Source organism: Delphinus delphis, chromosome 17 (assembly GCF_949987515.2).
Source record: "Delphinus delphis chromosome 17, mDelDel1.2, whole genome shotgun sequence".
In the NCBI taxonomy this organism is placed as follows: Eukaryota; Metazoa; Chordata; class Mammalia; order Artiodactyla; family Delphinidae; genus Delphinus; species Delphinus delphis.
Window position 1 is genome coordinate 20,347,922 of NC_082699.1, and position 19,376 is coordinate 20,367,297.

General features: G+C 40.1%; 1 protein-coding gene across 1 annotated transcript in view; it reads left to right on the top strand.

The window, feature by feature from the left end:
• The window catches only part of ZFHX4 (zinc finger homeobox 4), a 179,603-nt gene that overhangs the window by 15,583 nt on the left and 144,644 nt on the right, over positions 1-19,376 (top strand). The window contains 2 exon segments of the mRNA XM_059994793.1: positions 7,321-9,959; positions 10,830-11,332. Of these exon segments, the coding sequence (XP_059850776.1) occupies positions 7,367-9,959; positions 10,830-11,332 (3,096 nt within the window). The 5' untranslated portion in view covers positions 7,321-7,366.

The following is a 19,376-nucleotide window of genomic DNA, read 5'->3' on the forward strand; positions in this document are numbered from 1 at the left end:
TTAGGTTCTCTATGTTAGTCTCTATGTTAGTCCACTTAGGTTTCTAATATAAAATAATTTAAAATATCTACATGGGATATAAAAAGAGACTTGCATTTGATAGACTAAGAGTCTTGGATAGTAAGAGGGCACTTGGTAGTGATTTAAGAAATTATGCATATAACTTTCTTCATTAAAACTATTTTGAATTGTTTGAAATCATTGCCCTGGGAATAGGATTGTTTGCTGGAATACCTGACCTGTGATTAATTTTATGAAGATAATTATGGTAGGTTTAGCCTGCAAAGAATGACATTTTCAAAAAAATAATAATAATATACTACTATGCTTATGCTATATTGGTTATGAGATCATATTGTGGGACTCATGAAATACAAATAATTATACAATTGTTTCCTCATTTAAATATTTAGTTGTCAGTATTTCAATAATGAATTTTATATATTAATAGACAAAGAAGAAAAAAATGCATGTATATGTTAGGATATATTGTCTTCACATTGTATATGAGAAAAATGTATGTGTGAAATGGTTTTCACTAGTCTGGTAAATCCGTTCCTGAAGCCAAATATTCTATAGTTATATTTACCTTGATGAAACCAATTAAGATGAATTTTTTAAATGTTCCTATGTGACAACTTAAAAGCATTATCAACTAAACACTCTTAAACTGGGTGTATGCCAGAGAGATTAGTCAATTACGTTTTAGAGACTAGAAATCATATAAAAAACATGGCAAATATGATTTATAAATTTTAAAAATGATTAATTCAGTACATGCCTTTCCAAGGAAAACTAAAGGTTTCCATGTTTAGACTTTCTATTTCAAAGTTTTATTTACTTGAAATTTCAAATATAGTAGGGATTGAGGGAGAGGGGTCTGAGAAGGGAAAATGATTCTGTCCGTCACTGAGATGCTTTGTAAAATGAGGGTAGTTTACACAACCTTTTAGTGTTTCCAGAGAGTATATTTATATGTGTTTTAATATAACACCAACTAATTGATTTGTAGATTAATATTTATTTAGGGAAAAAAATTAAAAGAATCATAGAGTCATTTAACTCTAATCCTACTTTGCATAGATGAGACAAAGGGAAGATGATTAATACTTAAGTATGGCTGGGTAATGGCATCCAGAGGTACCTTTTTCTTCTATAAAGAAAGCAAAAGCCAAAAAAAAAAAAAAAAAAGGTTGGTATATTCTCACAGTATTGGCAAACAACAGCTTTCTAGTAATGCTTTAGCTGATTAGGACATCCTTACCCTTTAATGAAGCAATCACTACAAAGCCCCAATGTCAGCTGGAATACTGGCAAAACAGTATCAAAGAAAGAATCAGAGAGAGGCACTGAACATAATTACAGTTCATGTCCTTTCTCACACCAATGCAAACTATTCATTTTCAATTAGAATGAATAAGAAAATTAGAAATCAACTAGATTGGTTAAAAGGACCAAAGTTTGTTTACAGAGGATAGCTAAAGTATTAGGTCCATTTTGCTCACTGATTATGAAATTTTCCTGAAGCAAACAAATAAAATGAGTCATATATTGGTGTAATTTGGTTAAGGAGAGATTATTGATTTCTCTCTAAGGAAAGTAGCTGGAGTTTGATTAAAGTTGCGAAGAAAACTGAGTAAAATTCCTATTTCCCACAACAATTAATCAAATTAAGAACTATCGGACCCATTGGCAAAGAGTACTTTTCCTCTTTAGTTTTCCAACACATGTGTTTAATGACATGTAATTGTCATTTAAAGTCCATGGAGGTTTAGAGACGAGAGAGAGAATGAGGGAAAATGAGGCTGGAAAGAGAGGGAGAGGAAGAGGAAGAAAAAACGAGAGGCAGAAGCATCGATTATAAGGGTCCTGTTTATGAGAAGGAAATAAATCTGCACTGAATAGCTAATTTAGGTTTTAATGAGAAAAATGAGAGGTAAACAGGGGAAAATGACTTCATTGACTTACACACTCATGTTTGTCTTTGTCAACTTTCCCGTTTTAAAAATGTGCTTGGTTTAGGTGCTTACTATATTTGGTTACATCCTTCTATTCAAACTTAATTACCTTCTCCCCTTTGTCGTGACATGGGTGGAAAGTTTTTGCCGTGTCAGGAGAGGTCGTCACACATTCTTTTGCAGCTCTGTTCATTAATTCCTTCTTGCAGAAGCATTTTCTCTCGTGCTGGGAAGGTAGAAGGGTGTAACAGAAGACCCCTGAAACATCAGCAGGAAGCTCTAAGCTGGTTAATGCAGTATAATTGTCTGGACATAGACTGGTCTTTGTTTGTGTGGTTCACTCCGAATCAGCTGTAATTAACTCCAGAGTGTTTCCAGATTGCCAGCAAAGAAAAATTACAGCTTTTCTGTTTTAAATTGTAAAGCTCACAAACATTAACTATGCAGATTGCTTTTACTTTGATATATTTCTATCCTGCAAGAGAAAAAAAAAGCTTATTTGCCCCGCCCCCATCTGTAAAAATGTGCTTTTGTTAAGTTACGTAATTTAGTGTCTATTGGAACATAATGGTCCCTTAATACTTTGGTTTGAAATCTTTTTGCTCAATATTTTCAATCCTTTGACATCCTTGTATTTGCCTTCTTTATTGCTAACGTTTTTAATACTGCAATGGGGAAGAAGTTATGCGATCTTTAATGGGATACTAAACATATACTAAAATAAGCAAATTGCAGAGAAAGCTGAGTAAAGAAAACCACCAGCAACCAACTTAAAAGACTGAGATCAAATATGTATTCTGACGTAACTGGTGCTTCTACACAGGTACTTTACCTGTGTTTTGATGTACATCAAAAGCCAGATTTCACTACCCTCTTGTCTTGGTCAGCACACCACACCCTTCTAAAAGCTTCTGTACAGTAGTTTGTAATTATGAATTCCAGCATGGGTAAAAATGAGGTAGCAGTGTGAGCTAATACAGCCTAGGACACAAAAGATCTGTCAGCAAATGATGCAAAAAAAAAAAAAACAGTCCAGCCAAAAATCTTTTTTTTTTTTCTTTCTTCTGAATTTAACAATAAGGAATTTAAGCTTCAATGTGGCTTTAGCAACCGAAGAAAAGAAGCTCTTGGTGTCTGCATAATACCACTTTGATGGATTTTTTTCATCAGTTCTCTGTACGTGGCAACAAATAAACAAGTATAATTATACTTGTGAAGGTCTATTCATTGCTTTGTCAAGATTAGATATATGTGCCGTTTTCACACTGCGCCTCTCTTTTGTCTTTGCCTAACTCACTATGACATATTGATAGAGGATTTGGGATGGGGAAAAGGCCACAGCAGAGACAGTGATGACCTTTTGGAAACTTGATATAATTCAAGGATTTTTATTTATTTTCTATATATATACATATATATATATATATTTAGGATTTGTAACTTGTTATCAAATTCCCTTGTAAGTGAACAACTTTTAACCCGTTTAAAATGGAATTGCAACTCAAAGTGTTATGAGTTGGCTAAAGAGCAGATGAGAATAAAAACAATAGGCAAAGGGGCACAGTGGTCTTCTTTCCCAGCACTTAGCAGAGTGGCTAACCTAGCATTCCTTTCCCATTATTCTGTCCTCTTGATCAGATCACGTTCTTTTTAATCATTTCACAAACACTGTCTCACTGTGCTACAGAGGAGGGCTGGGACAATCTCAATTAAAAAACAGAGGTAAAACTGGCCTGATTTTGGGTTCTAATGGGAACTCTGCTTTCTGAATGCAAAGGAATTCTTCTGTTGTTCAGAAAGCACCCCCTTTCATTAGCCAGCCTCCTGGTAGGTGGGTTTGGTCATTTAGCAGAGAAGAGTTTAGGCAGCAGTGACTGCAGGACGAAAGCAAGGCAGAACAAGCAATAAAAGTTCTTTTCTGCATGTTGTCCATTAGTTCCGAAAAAGGGATTTACATGATCAAAGTCACTGATCTTGTGAATTACTGAGAATACCCAAAACTGTGTACATGTATTCTAAGCAGACCAGCAGGTATGTATTGTTCTGAATTTAGCATTAAAATTATATTAGGTTTTCTCTTTGAGATTTCTTGAGGACTTGGGTGATTTTTTTTTTAAATAGAATGCATGGCAGTAGAGAATAGAAATTGGTGAAGAGTAAATAGAACGCAGCTTAAACGGTGAAGCAACTTTTACAGTGAGTTTACTTGTTATGCAGTCATTGTGGAATGAATTCTGTGGTTTAAGTTAAATGGTTGTCTTTGTGGTCTTTTAACTGGGACTTATAAACTTTAGTGTAAATTTCCTAAGTGGGACACGTTGATAAAAGAAAGCTCTTGTCTGACACTGGTGACAGTGAAATCACTTAGCATCATATTCAGTGTCACGGTACATATTGATCTAAATAACTTTAACCGCACAAACTAAAGCGATTCCATCCAAACATGCTGGTAAACACTGCCATGGTCATAGTCTATGGCTACAAATTTAAGAATCAGGTAAATCTATTACTAGCTCTATCAGTTCAGATAGTTTTGTTACTGTTGCTTTTGGAATTAAATGTAAATTTAATTGCCGAGAAGACTTACTATGTATTTGACTTAGTTTCTGATTAATGTGTAGCTTGTGAGAAGAACTTGATAGGCAATTTTGTGTAAAGTTATGTGGGTGTATTGTAACAAAATATATCCTGCCACATAGCTGTGATCTGTGATGGACACTGTAGTATAGTTTTCATAATTGTTTTTCACATAGCAATAATGTCATTACATTTTTGAAAGTTACTTCTGGCTCTGTTAAGATAAAATAAAAAGAGAGGATCTACTTCATATAGAGAAATATTGACATGAGTCCATGAATGGACTCTGCAGTATTTCATATAGAGAAATATTGCAGAATCCATTCGGCATCTGGCCAAAATTATTAACTGCACATTACATATAACTCATTTGGGGAGCATTCAGCATGTGTGTAATAATTCTAGTAAGTGTTTTTGTAGGCTGAGAACTGTTGTAGGCGTGGAGGTAAAAGAGAATTCAAATAATAAAGATAGCTCAGAAGCTTCTTTACGAAGCTGTAAAGTGTTTGAGAACTTTCCTCACTCTTGTAATTAAGGTGAATTTTCTTCCACATATCTGCCGAAGTTATCATAGGAAAGAAAAAAAAATAACTACTTTGGGTCCTGGAACTTTACATTTTAATCTAGGATCATTAATTTAGTATTATTTACCACCTTGCTTCCACTCCAACTCTCCAGTTTCTTCCTGTCTTCCTCATATCTTTTAGTCCATCAAGGGATTCTATTTTAGACATTTTGGCTGCCTTCAGTATGTATACCTTGTACAGATTTGGTAAATGCAAAGGTAAACATTAATGTTTGTGGACTAATTAGAAAATTATTAGGTTTTCACGCTTTTGGGGGTTTATCAGATTATTTCAGAGAGTTTTACAAGCTGCATGCATGCCGTGAGGATAATTAACCTGGAGCTCTTCAATGATTAAAATTACACACTAAGCTTTGTGATGTTCGATTCGTGAGCAATTAGAATGTCATTTTAACCATCTTAGATACCAAAACGAATTTTGATTTTATTTTCAATCTATGCAGATCTTTTGATGTATTTGAAACTGATGACTTCCTCTCTGATTTAGCTAAGATGAAATTTGATTACAGTAAAGAGAGTATGAAGAAGTTATTCTTCATACTTAATATGCCAGTGACCTTCAAAGATGTCTTTCTTATAGAAGAACTTTTGAAAAGGAATTTCTAAAATGCCTAGTAATATTGATGAGTCCAGAGTTATGTTTTTCTTCTTAGCTCTCTGCCACTGTGAAGTCTACACAATAGAATGTAGAGGTGGGAGGGGCATCCAGGGTGAGTCATCGCATGTCCATCCTCCCCAATATAATACATAATGCAGTATAGCCAGGTCCCCAATAGAACACGTAATGCAGTATAGCCGCGTCAACCTTCCTTATTTCAGAAATTGTCAGCGTGCGAGAAAGTGTTGATACTTTTACATTACAGTGCTTTTTGCTTTGAAGTTCTTAGTCCCTTCTGTTTGGAGATTTGAAAGAAGATGGGTTACCTGTTTCATAAAATCAAGATGGTGCCTGGGTCACAGAATGAAAACAAGCACTAAAGTTTGAGACCACTCAGCTCTCGTGTATAGTGGAATCATTCTGGAAATGGAGAGACCTGCAGGGACTCAGAGAAGCTTAAGCCCTAATTAAGCTGCTATTCCAGCAGCTGAGGTTTGCAGGTACACACACAAGTGGGCACACACATACATATTCACACACAGAAGGGGAACGCATTATTACCAACTTATGCCCAACTTTCCCCTGGTATCTTGCCATGCTACCAGAAACTGATATGGCTTTGTAGAGTGCGTCTTATTCTCAACAAAGGGAGTTTATGGCCTAAGATGCTTGCCTGGAGAAAGCTGAAAAAAAAAAAAGATTGAAGTGTTTTCATCAGTAGTGCCTGGGTATGATTTGTTAAGCCAAAGGAGATGTTGATTGAGGCAGCGGTTGAGAGATGGGCAACTCACCAGGATTGATAACATCAAAATGGTATTTGGAATGGTGTTCATTACGTATTGCAGTGGAAAAAAAAAAAAAAAAGTGAATACGATTTGTCCCCTAGGATGATAGGACTGGTTGCAGTAAATATTAATTTCTGTTCTGGTGCCTATTGAGGTGACTGAAGTGTGGGGAAGAATTGTGATTGGTGCTTAATCAGAGCCAGCCAGATACCTGCTGAGAGCTTTTGCACAAGGAAGATTTGCAGTAAGCTGATTTACCGGCAAAATGAAAACCAGAGAAGAGTTTGGTTCGTGCTGCCTGTGACTGTAATATTTCTCATTTTAAGGCTCCTCTATTGTTGGTCTCCCTCCCACGCGCATCCCCCCTTCTAGTCACTGCCTGATAAAGTAAAAGGTAAATTTAAAAAATTACAAGTTATTTGTGTTGTCCTTTTCTTCCTGCTATCATCTATGAAAGCCATTTAGATTTCTATTAAAGGGGGTGTTAAAGCTTTTACGTATGTTCTCTCCGTTTTCAGAAAACAGGAATGAAAAAAAAATACGGCTTACTGATATGAATTTTAGATTTGTGATGAATGCTCATAGTGATTTCAAAAACACTTTGGATGTCTAGGCATGCCTGTGATAGCTATCTACATTATTTTGCTACATTTATACAAAGTCTGTCTGTGATAGATAGGTATGCTGGTTTTAAGTTTTTCCCCTCACCTTTTTAGATAGTATGAGTTTACAGCAGCTGTAAATTAGTGATGGGCTATTAGTGAGCTGTGTCATTATTTAATAAAAATGGCTCCTCTCACCTTATTTTTTATCCAGGTCCCTGACAGGCTGGATGAAATGAGATCCCCATGTAGCAATTGCCATGGAAACCTGTGACTCCCCTCCTATCTCAAGGCAGGAAAATGGGCAGAGCACATCAAAGCTATGTGGAACGGCACAACTTGATAATGAGGTGCCAGAGAAAGTTACAGGGATGGAGCCTGACAGGGAAAACAGCTCCACAGATGACAACCTGAAAACCGATGAGCGCAAAAGTGAAGTCTTGCTGGGTTTCAGCGTCGAGAATGCAGCTGCCACTCAGGTTACCTCAGCCAAGGAGATACCGTGCAACGAATGTGCTACTTCTTTTCCCAGTTTACAGAAATACATGGAACACCACTGCCCGAATGCCCGCCTTCCGGCCCTGAAGGATGACAACGAGAGCGAGATCAGCGAGTTAGAGGACAGTGACGTGGAAAATCTAACCGGGGAGATCGTTTACCAGCCTGATGGGTCAGCTTATATAATTGAGGACTCCAAAGAAAGTGGGCAGAACGCACAGACTGGGGCAAATAGCAAACTCTTTTCAACAGCGATGTTTCTGGACTCCCTGGCGTCGGCTGGAGAGAAGAGTGATCATTCTGCTTCTGCACCTCTGTCGTTCTACCCACAGATCATCAACACTTTTCATATCGCTTCATCCCTCGGGAAACCATATACGGCCGATCAGGCTTTCCCAAATACCTCAGCACTAGCAGGAGTTGGTCCTGTGTTGCACAGTTTCCGTGTCTATGATCTCCGACACAAGAGAGAGAAAGACTATCTAACCAGTGATGGCTCAGCCAAAAACTCCTGTGTGTCCAAAGATGTCCCCAACAATGTGGACTTGTCCAAATTCGATGGTTGTGTTAGCGATGGGAAAAGGAAACCTGTTTTAATGTGTTTCTTGTGCAAGTTGTCTTTCGGTTATATCAGGTCATTCGTAACCCATGCTGTGCATGATCATCGGATGACCCTTAACGAGGAGGAACAGAAGCTCCTCGGTAACAAATGCGTCTCCGCCATAATACAGGGGATCGGCAAAGACAAAGAACCTCTTATAAGCTTTCTGGAACCAAAAAAATCCACTTCTGTTTATCCCCATTTTTCTACTACAAACCTCATAGGACCCGACCCAACCTTCCGCGGTTTATGGAGCGCTTTTCATGTTGAAAATGGTGACTCTTTGCCGGCTGACTTTGCCTTCTTGAAGGGGAGCGCGAACACCCCCGGCTCAGCAGAGCAGCCGCTGGGGATCACCCAAATGCCAAAGGCTGAAGTCACTCTGGGGGGGCTGTCTAGTTTAGTAGTGAACACCCCGATTACCTCCGTCTCCCTCAGCCACTCATCGTCTGAGTCTAGCAAGACGTCAGAGAGCAAAGACCAAGAGAACAACAACTGTGAAAGGCCAAAAGAGAGCAACACTTTGCACCCTAACGGGGGGTGCCCGGTCAAGAGCGAGCCCACCGAGGCGGGAGATGAGGACGAAGAGGATGCTTACTCCAATGAACTTGACGACGAGGAAGCATTAGGTGAACTCACCGATAGTATTGGTAACAAAGATTTCCCTCTCTTAAACCAAAGCATTTCTCCTTTATCATCCAGTGTGCTAAAATTCATTGAAAAGGGCCCCTCGTCCTCCTCGGCCACTGTTTCTGACGACCCAGAAAAGAAAAAGCAGGCCTCCGCCGTCAGGGCCGGGGGCGGTGTCGCCACCGGCTACGGCATCAGTGGCAAGGACTTGGCGGAAGCGAGTGCCAGCCAAGACGGTGCCACGGCTGCTCACGCAAGTGAGACGGCCCGGGGGGACGAAGACGGCGCGGCCGCTCTGCACCAGCACGGCTTCACCCCGAGCGCCCCCAGCACCCCGGGGCCCGGCGGGGACGGCTCACCGGGCAGTGGCATCGAGTGTCCCAAGTGCGACACGGTTTTGGGGTCCTCGAGGTCTCTTGGGGGTCATATGACTATGATGCACTCAAGGAACTCATGCAAAACCCTCAAATGTCCCAAATGTAACTGGCACTACAAGTATCAGCAGACCCTGGAGGCCCACATGAAGGAGAAACACCCCGAGCCGGGCGGCTCCTGTGTTTATTGTAAGACTGGACAGCCTCACCCCAGGCTCGCCCGGGGCGAGAGTTACACGTGTGGCTATAAACCCTTCCGCTGTGAGGTTTGTAACTACTCTACCACTACCAAAGGCAACCTCAGTATTCATATGCAGTCGGACAAGCACCTGAACAATGTGCAGAATCTCCAAAATGGCAATGGCGACCAGGTGTTCGGCCACTCGGCCCCGGCCTCCAACCCTAGCCTCGGCGGCTGCGGGACCCCCTCTCCGTCCAAACCCAAGCAGAAACCCACCTGGCGCTGCGAGGTGTGCGATTACGAAACCAACGTGGCCCGGAACCTGCGGATTCACATGACCAGTGAAAAGCACATGCACAACATGATGCTTCTGCAGCAGAACATGAAGCAGATCCAGCATAACCTGCACCTGGGCCTCGCCCCGGCCGAGGCGGAGCTGTATCAGTACTACCTAGCCCAGAATATAGGCCTGACCGGGATGAAGCTGGAAAACCCCGGCGACCCGCAGCTGATGATCAATCCATTCCAGCTGGACCCGGCGACAGCGGCCGCCCTGGCACCGGGACTTGGTCAGTATTTACTGCTTTTCCGCACTGCTGTTAGTTTCTCATCACATTTTGATTTGGCGTGATGCACCCAGATAAAGTGGTGAGTGCCAACAAATGGGGGGCAGTTTACTAGAAGGGACTTTCTCTTTAAGCTGGATAATCCCCCCATTTGTGCTTCACTTCAAACCTGAATTAACTTCAGAGAGGCAGGAGTTAAGGGAGCAAGGACAGCAGAAGAGGAGTTGGCAAACTTTGTTTTCCTGTAACATGTTGATGAACAAATACTAATTGTCATTAATTGCCTGTCATCGTTAGCGATACCTTACTAGGTTTATAGCTTCGATTTCGGCAATTATGCACTCAAATATCAAACCCGAGCTTCCAAAGGGGATGCCATTATTTTTCGTGAAAATTTTTTGAAAAATATTTTAAGGTCTGTGATTGAACATAATTAAACGAACAGTAATACCGTTACCTTACCCCAGATATTTGGCGGTAGATTGCAAGGCACGCATACAGTATTAGCCAAATCTCATCACGCTTTTAGACGAATTGCGAAATAACAATTAGTGCTCATGTAAGTTTATCTAGGTGCTTAAATTGCAAGCACGTGACTGTGTTGTTATGGTATTGATCAACTTTCCTGCGCTCGAAAATACAAATTTCAGAATGACATCATGCCCAGTAGGAGTAATTAAAGCTATCTGATGAGGGAATTTAGAAGTTGAAAGGGATGATTGTAATTGATCCTGATTCAATCCTATTATAGCTTTTTATAGTTTAAGCTCTAGAGAAAGCACATTCCTTGTCAAGACTTTATTTTACAGATTCCTTTGTGTGCGCTGTGTTTTCCAGTCTCTATTTTTCCTCTTAATTTTTTTTTTCCTGTAGTAAATAATGAGCTGCCGCCTGAAATCCGGCTTGCCAGTGGTCAGCTAATGGGTGATGACCTGTCCCTCCTTACTGCAGGAGAGCTGTCACCTTATATCAGTGACCCAGCGCTGAAGCTATTCCAGTGTGCTGTTTGCAACAAATTCACCTCTGACAGCCTGGAGGCCCTAAGCGTGCATGTGAGCAGTGAGCGCTCCCTCCCAGAAGAGGAATGGAGGGCTGTAATTGGAGATATCTACCAGTGCAAGCTCTGTAACTACAACACTCAGCTCAAAGCCAACTTCCAGCTCCACTGCAAGACTGATAAACATATGCAGAAATATCAACTGGTGGCTCACATTAAAGAAGGGGGCAAAAGCAATGAGTGGAGGCTGAAGTGCATTGCCATTGGCAACCCTGTTCACCTAAAATGTAACGCCTGTGACTACTACACCAACAGCGTGGATAAATTACGCTTGCATACCACCAATCACAGGCACGAGGCAGCCCTGAAGCTCTACAAGGTAAGCAGTGTCATCCATTTCTGTTGGCGCAGAGTAGAGGAGGGAATTAACTGTTTTGGAGCTTGGACCACAAATCTGCAAGTTAAGGAAAAAAGAGAGGAAAAAAAAAATATAGAAGGGCAAGAGCCACAGTTTCTGCTTCACATTGCTTAAATGCAGAGCCTGTTGAAGTAGATGGAATCGGAAAATATATTTAAAGGATTTGCCATATGTCCCTTTTACACGTATCTCCGTGGGATTGATCACTCTACTGGTTGCCCTGAAATAAAATCACTTTTCTGAGTGTTTCTGTATATAAAATAATACTCTTAAACCTCTTTTATTGATTGATCAAAAACAACATAGCAACCCTCTTAGCTAAGTATTAATGGCTTCAGAGAGCAGAGGACAAAAGTAGCGCTGCCTTGTGAGTGCATCATCTTTTGTTTGGTGACAAACAAGGATGATCCAAACACAATGTGTGGTTTTTGGGGGTTTTTTTCCCTGCAAGCTCCTGTTGGTATTGAGTAAAAACACACGCGCTCCCTTAGCATCAGTTGTCAGTCTCCTACTTAACTCTGTTGTTATTTTGCATGACTTTTCCCAGCTAGTAAAGTTTTTAACCCTCTCAGTGGGTGTGGCTCAGGTAAAAATGTTCATTGAATGGCAACTAGACTTTTAATATTACAGGGGAAAAATATATATATATACGGATGTAATGAACACACGCAAGCGATGGACATCATTTGTTACATACCCTGTCTTGACTTTTTCTGAACCCTAATTACTGGTTAATTTATTTTCTGCAGTTTGTTTACTGGATTGGCTGGATTGTCTTGGTTCATGTACAAATGTAACAGATTCATTTCTATGATGAATAACGTGGTAACTTCTAAAAACTTCTTTTGTCCAGAGGATATTAAAATTCAGAAAACAGGGGCTTCCCTGGTGGCGCAGTGGTTGAGAGTCCGCCTGCTGATGCAGGGGACATGGGTTCGCGCCCCGGTCAGGGAAGATCCCACATGCCATGGAGTGGCTGGGCCCGTGAGCCATGGCCGCCGAGCCGGCGTGTCCGGAGCCTGTGCTCCGCAATGGGAGAGACCACGACAGTGAGAGGCCCGTGTACCACAAAAAAAAAAAAAAAAAAAAAAATCAGAAAATATTGCAAACCATTAGTCATCGTAACAAGCTCTAAATATGATTACAAAATCCATTTTGCAAGTGTTATCTATTGATTTATACTAGAAATCAGTGATAACTATACTATCAGGAGGCAACCAGTGACTATACTACCTATGGCTCTTCTAATGCTCTTTCGAACTATAAACAGACCACAAAAAGAGCAGATTGTGGCTATCTCGAGCAGGGGCAAGAATTATTTATTTGGGTTGGCCTGCCACTATTTGTTTGGACTGTTTCTTGAAGTTCAAATCCTGCATTGATGTACTGAGCGTGAAAACCTAAAGTCGTGGTGTGAGAATTTGTAACGTTGTTCCTGTAATATCGGCTCTCCGTGGATCAATAATGAAAGCATTAGATTTGGGTTATAGAGTTTGAGGGGAGTACAGGCCCTGACGTAAGATGGAAAGCTTCTAAGTTGATGGTATTGCGAATGTAATATAATGGATTAATTGTATTATAATTCATAGCTTTTACAGCAACAGTTGACAGCCATTCAGTTGTCAACTTTTCTTCTGCTGATACCTGAACTATTAAAACTTTTAGAACACCTAGGAGAAAAAAAATAAACATTAAGTTTGTATAAATAATAGATCTCGACCCTGGGAGCTATGTAGAATATTCATGAACTGTGTTTGTATTCACACAGCCCCTCTAACACTTTAAATTAACATGTTGTGAATAGAAGATATAAATGTACAAAATTTTCTGTTTTATTAATATCATGTGGGAAGCTGAAGAAAGGTAGAGCGTTCCTGTTTATTTTCTCAGGAAAGGTTATTTAATCTAATTGACGATTATTTACACATGTGTATGTGTGTATTAAGTTTATCCATTCATTCCATGAGTATGGATTGACTACCCTCCCTGTCTGTAGAGCAGTTTGCTAGGTGTCAGGGTTACCCTTGAAGTTCCTTTTCAGAGAGAGTTGGATGTTGTCTTTGAAAGTGTAGCAACCAGATGAGATTGAACTTGCTTATAGAGAGGGCCTTAAAGCAGAGAGAGCTTTAGATCCCAGAACCAAAGGCTATATGTACTCTTACCTTAAAAATGTTATGTCATATATAAATTGACTTTTCCCCCATCTTCTTTATTTGCTTATCTCTTCAATACCCAAGTGTCCTTGTGGTGTGGTGTCTAAAAATGGTCAACAAACAAATAAGAACACACTTTGAACAAACTTACCTTGAATTAAAGGAAGATGGAAGAGATAAATATTGGAGCCATTGAAACTTGGTATTGGGCAATTGAACTATATTATTTTGCATTAGCCTTCAAGGAGCATTCATTCTTTCTAGAAGTCACTAGAAAAGTTCCTCCGGAGTAGCAATGTGTTGAGGATGCTGTTTCTAAACTGATTTACAGGAACTGAGTGAGTCAGATCCAGAGGATTTTCAAGTGCAGTAATGAGGATATTAGCAAGCTTGGTCGGCTTGTGTCGGCAAAATAAAATTGCTCCATAAGTAACATTAATTGCTTTTAAATGAGACCCTAACAAATTGGCCTAGGCCTGGAAAAAAATGATGGTTTGTAATATGGCGAAAATATTAAAATTAGACTTAAAATGGTGTCTGAGCTAATGACTAGATAATAATCGCCTATATAAAATTCATTTTCATTAGGAGTTTAATTTACATCATTTTGCATCGTGAATTATTCAGACTTCAAGGGAAAGTGACAAGTAGCAGTTAAAAGACAAATACAGAGCTGGGAGTAAACAGCTCTTCTCCTCATTGACAGCATATTGATTCATAACACTCCAAATGTGGGGATCTGTCGGGGCAATTTGAATAGGCCACTTACCACTTGCATGGTCAGCCTGAAGCAGTATTACCTCAAAGATGTGTGTGTCCTTATTCCAGTTTAAGGAGGTTAAAGGTTAAAGGTTAAGGGGTAGCTTAAAAGCATCATCTGCCTAGCTGCTTAACTTTAACCTGATCAATTTAATGAAAATCTGTTTTACAGATGTTGTTTTAATGTATTTGGCAGGATTTAGGCAGCTTTAACATTAGACGTATGCTAGTAAAAATTATTTCTTTATTTGACCAGAACAACACCTTTCCTTTCATGTTTAAGGTAGAAGGGCTTGTGGGTTACGGTATTTTGGCAAAGAACCCAGGGGCAGAATGTGTTGATGATTTTTCCATATGGACTCAGAAAAAGAATACCTTTATGTCTATTGCTAACGATGACTGCAAAAACAAACAAAGCTGTGTTCATTTTCTGGCAGTATTCTTTACCTTAGGATTTTTTTTTTTTAAAGGAATTTTGTTATTGTTAAGAAAAGCTTACTCCTTTCTTCAGGCAAACTTCTCTGAAGCAGTAAGCGCTATTAAATTTTGATACTCTTTTCCTCTGGAAATTTTAAAGATGAAGCAAAATTGGGCTAGGAAATTCAAACGATAAAATGAAACTGCAGGGCTTCCCTGGTGGCGCAGTGGTTGAGAGTCCGCCTGCCGATGCAGGGGCGCGTGTTCGTGCCCGGGTCTGGGAGGATACCACATGCCGCGGGGCGGCTGGGCGCGCGTGAGCCATGGCCGCTGAGCCTGCGCGTCCGGAGCCTGTGCTCCGCAACGGGAGAGGCCACAGCAGTGAGAGGCCCGCGTACCGCAAAAGAGTTTAAAAAAAAAAAAAAAAAAGGAACTGCAGCTTGACCTTAATCTTCTCTTTTAACGTCTGAAAGTGTGTTTAAAGTGAGGTTAATAAGTATTGAATGCATAGATGGCTACAATCAGTGTTGCAAGGTAAAGTGTGTGTGTGTGTATGTGTGCGTGCATCTGTATATAATGCCAACACAGTGTTCTCAGCTCAGCACTTTATTAGATTTGATTATGTTTTCCCAATTTCAAGCCTCTGCATCCTTTACAAATTTCTGTCGATTGATATTCACATAATGAATCCTCAATAAATATTTGTAAGATGAATAATGGACTAATGCATGAACTGAGACATATTAAAGAAACTCCTTTACTTCCAACCCTCATTAAAAAAAGAATGCACTGCAATTTGGTCTACCCCTTAAATGATCTCAATCCTTTTCTAAAGTGTCCAGTAAAAAGATTCAATGAAAACCACTTAGCACTACATGTTCCAACTGAGAAAGAACAAGTAAGACTCTGGTAATATTTCAGATTTACAGTTTACCTTATTCTTGCCTTAGAATGACCGAGACTTTTCTGGCCAGCTGATTGGTTGATCACCATCCTGTGCAGGGCATGCAATAAGCTTGCCACACCTGTGCTTTAGCTGCTTCGATGATATTATATTGTATTTTTAAGTGAGGTGTTCACAGCTTCGCTGGTTCAAAGTCAAAAGTTTAATTATACTAGTTTTTTTTTTCTTCCTGCATCTGCTAGTTGTGAAGGAGAATCATCTGTCTGAATTCCATAATGCTGTTTTCATTAAAAAAAGATTTCAAATTGTCTGAGGGCAGTGAATGAATCTCTTGTCTCCATGGTGAGCAAAGGACGACACGTGGGATTTAGTCCTAGGTAACTTTTAGTGTAACATTCCCCCAAGAAATATTTTTGGAGTTTTCTCATTATCCATGTTATGGATGAAAGAATCCGGGTTAAGAACTAAAATCAAGGTGCCGGGGAGGGTCACAGAAGAGAATGCAAAAACCACGCTGGGCAAAGTATGTGGCAAGGAAATAAAAAATGGAATAATTAGCTTCACCTGCCTTTTCAGCTTTTTCTTTTTTTTTTTAACTGGTAGGAAATAATAACCCAATCAGTTTGGAATTAATAAAGAATTACAAGCATTTTCATTTCAATAGGCCTGAGCCCAACTTTGCAATTTAAAATCAAATATACCCGATATGTACCATCTCAATTATTGAACTGTCATTGTCCCAGTGCGATGGTAAAAGAGGTTAGGAGATTGCGTGGTACCCATATGCATAAAAGTCATTGTGCAAAAGGAAATTGGAATATGTGTGTGTATCTAAAAAAACAAAACAGGTTTTTCTTAATCTTATTCTAGTCATTTGTTTAGATGAAGAAAGCTGTTTTCAGAGATAAACCAAAGTTCTTTTTTTCTGTTGCTAAACATTAACGTGAAGATGGAAAATTTTGCACTTTTTGTGTTAGTTTCAGATTTCTGTTCCTTTCAAGGTTGAAATGCAGTGTGAAATTTAATTTCAGTTGCAGGATTTATTTTTTAAAAAAGTAATGACAACTCAAATTATTCTGTTGTATTCTCATATAAAAAGACAAGGCAGAGGTTGAGAAAACCAGTTTCTGTAGTAGAAAAATACATGCTTGCCTAATACTTATAACTAATAAATATACAGATCAAATAGAGGTCAGCTGGTTAGCTAATAGCAACTAATAAATCACTAGTGTTTTCAGATCACAATGTAATTGGCCAGCCCTACTACTATGTCTACTTCTGTTTTTAAGCTTGACATTTACTGAAGCACAGCCATGTGTTGGAACACGGCTACTCCAGCACAAATATGGGCATTCTCACTGCATTCACATGGCGAGAAATATATACTACATTAGGAGCTGAGAACCCGGTTCGTATTCCACTAGGAAGAAATGACCAAAAATATCTGTCTATCCGGATACATAATAGATAGATAGATACACATATATAGAGACATATATTGATACATACCAATCCCTAGAAGGATTACTTTAGACCAGGTATTAACAACTTATTACATCCATGTCAGGATAGATAAAATGATTTTTAATGTGTGAAATTGTTAACAAACCCAGACGAAATTTAAAGAAAGCAAAGCGTGTCATTGGAATCCTCTTATTTTATTTCTGACACGTCTTTCCTTAACTAGTGCTACCATCTCCCCACACACCAGGCACACGCCGTTATTCTCTTCTCTCTTTTGCTGAAATCCTTACTGTTTTCTCATCTAGAACTTCTCTTCATGGAAGTACTCCGTGTTGTGAGATTACCTATCTAATTCCCCAAAGAAAATGAGCATTCCTTTCATTAAGGAGGAAAGAAGCCTTTTTCATAAAAGCAGAGTAGTGCATCCAAAGGTGTAAATGACTTTCAGATCTTTCCCAAGGTGCATTTGGTTTTAAAGGAACCGCTTGACCTGGAGGAATTTCTAATGTGTGAGGGGGGACGGTGGTTACATCAGGGATGGGGTTGTGATAGGGCGGTACCCCACCCTAAGAGCTTCCTGCATTTCCCTTCTTCCGGATACACACACGCACGCACACACACACACACACACACACACACACACCCCACACACACACACATCACACCCAACCGTCCACTTCAGAGAAGCAGTAAAAACTCTGGCACTACCATTCATTTCACTCCAGGACCATGTCAACTCAGACTTTGGGATTTATGTTACTGTTTTTGTATAACTTGTGCTCATTCTGTCTCATGTGAAGTGTAGGTATGATTTAACCCAAATTAATAAATCCCTATGTGTCCCCCAACCTGAGGTCATTTAGGGAATGCAGACAAAGGTGTTATATCTCATAATGAACGTGCTCTCCCTGTCTGTTTCTTTGGCTTCCACGTAACCATCCCTGTCAGTGGAGCTCGTTTAAAATCGCTGAAATGTTCAGATGGGTCCTAGGACGCCACGCGGTAAGGCGGCCAGAGTCATATGTTAAGCAGGCCTTGCGCTGCCGAAAGGGTCTTGGCCCGGCGGGGGGTGGGTGGGGGGAGCTGGCATGTGCATAATGACCACGGTTCTGCTTCCAGAACATCTGGCCGGCCTGCGATCTACTGGAAATGCTTTACCAAGTTCGCTTGGAGTCTGAGCCTCTGCTTAGGCTGAGTTCAATTAGACGTGGAGATTTGTTCATTATTCAGATAATTCAAGCCTTCAAAGGCACTTCTTCCCCCCAAATTATCAGTGTATTGCGGGAGAGCTTATGATGATATGATTATTCAAAAGAGGAACAACGATGGGGGCTCAGCCCCCAAGAACCCGTTAGGAAGATTCTGTAACCTAGGAGGAGTATGGTGATTGACGTTCTGTTTGCAGAATGCCCAAATGACATCCCAAGTTCTACTTCTAATAAATACAGAAACGTTCATTAAGCACTTCCTCTGGGCCAGGTTTTTAAATGTCTCTGTTTATGGAGGTTGTGTCCCATTAATGAGGAAGGATACAAACCATCTTCTCTAAGGTGATGCTTCCTAACTCACTCTGTTCTTCCAATGTGGCAGGGACATTAATCAAATTAAGGGTTGAATCCATATACTAGCCCTTGAAAACTTCCATGCTTTTTTTCAACAATGGTTGGTCAAAAGGCTGAGTGTGACTCCTTTCTTGGGTCATCAGTAGATGTAGAACAATGTCACTTGTATATCTTGGCTGACTCATTGCTCTCTTGCAGTGTACAACTTTGTTAGTCAGTTTCAGACAAAGGTTATGGTGGGAATTACAGCGCAGGATAGAGCTTTTCTATTTCTTGGACCATTTATGTTGTTCTTTAAATATGAGGATGGTGCCACTGATGCATTGCCTAGAAAATGAAGAAGAGAACCACTTACTAAAGAATGCAAAATGGGGCTTCCCTGGTGGCGCAGTGGTTGAGAGTCCACCTGTCGATGCAGGGGACGCGAGTTCGTGCCCCGGTCTGGGAAGATCCCACATGCCGCGGAGCGGCTGGGCCCGTGAGCCATGGCCGCTGAGCCTGCGCGTCCGGAGCCTGTGCTCTGCAACGGGAGAGACCACAGCAGTGACAGGCCCGTGTACCACCAAAAAAAAAAAAAAAAAAAAAAAAAATGCAAAATGTGTCAGATTATAACTTCAGTCAATTCCCTTGTAGAACCAGGATGCTACTTTAGTTTGAGTCTTGGAAGTTTGAGTCTTGGAAGATCTTTCTAACTTCAGTCTGCAGTACTGTCGAGAATTCTGCTTAAAGGTAAATTATTGTAATGA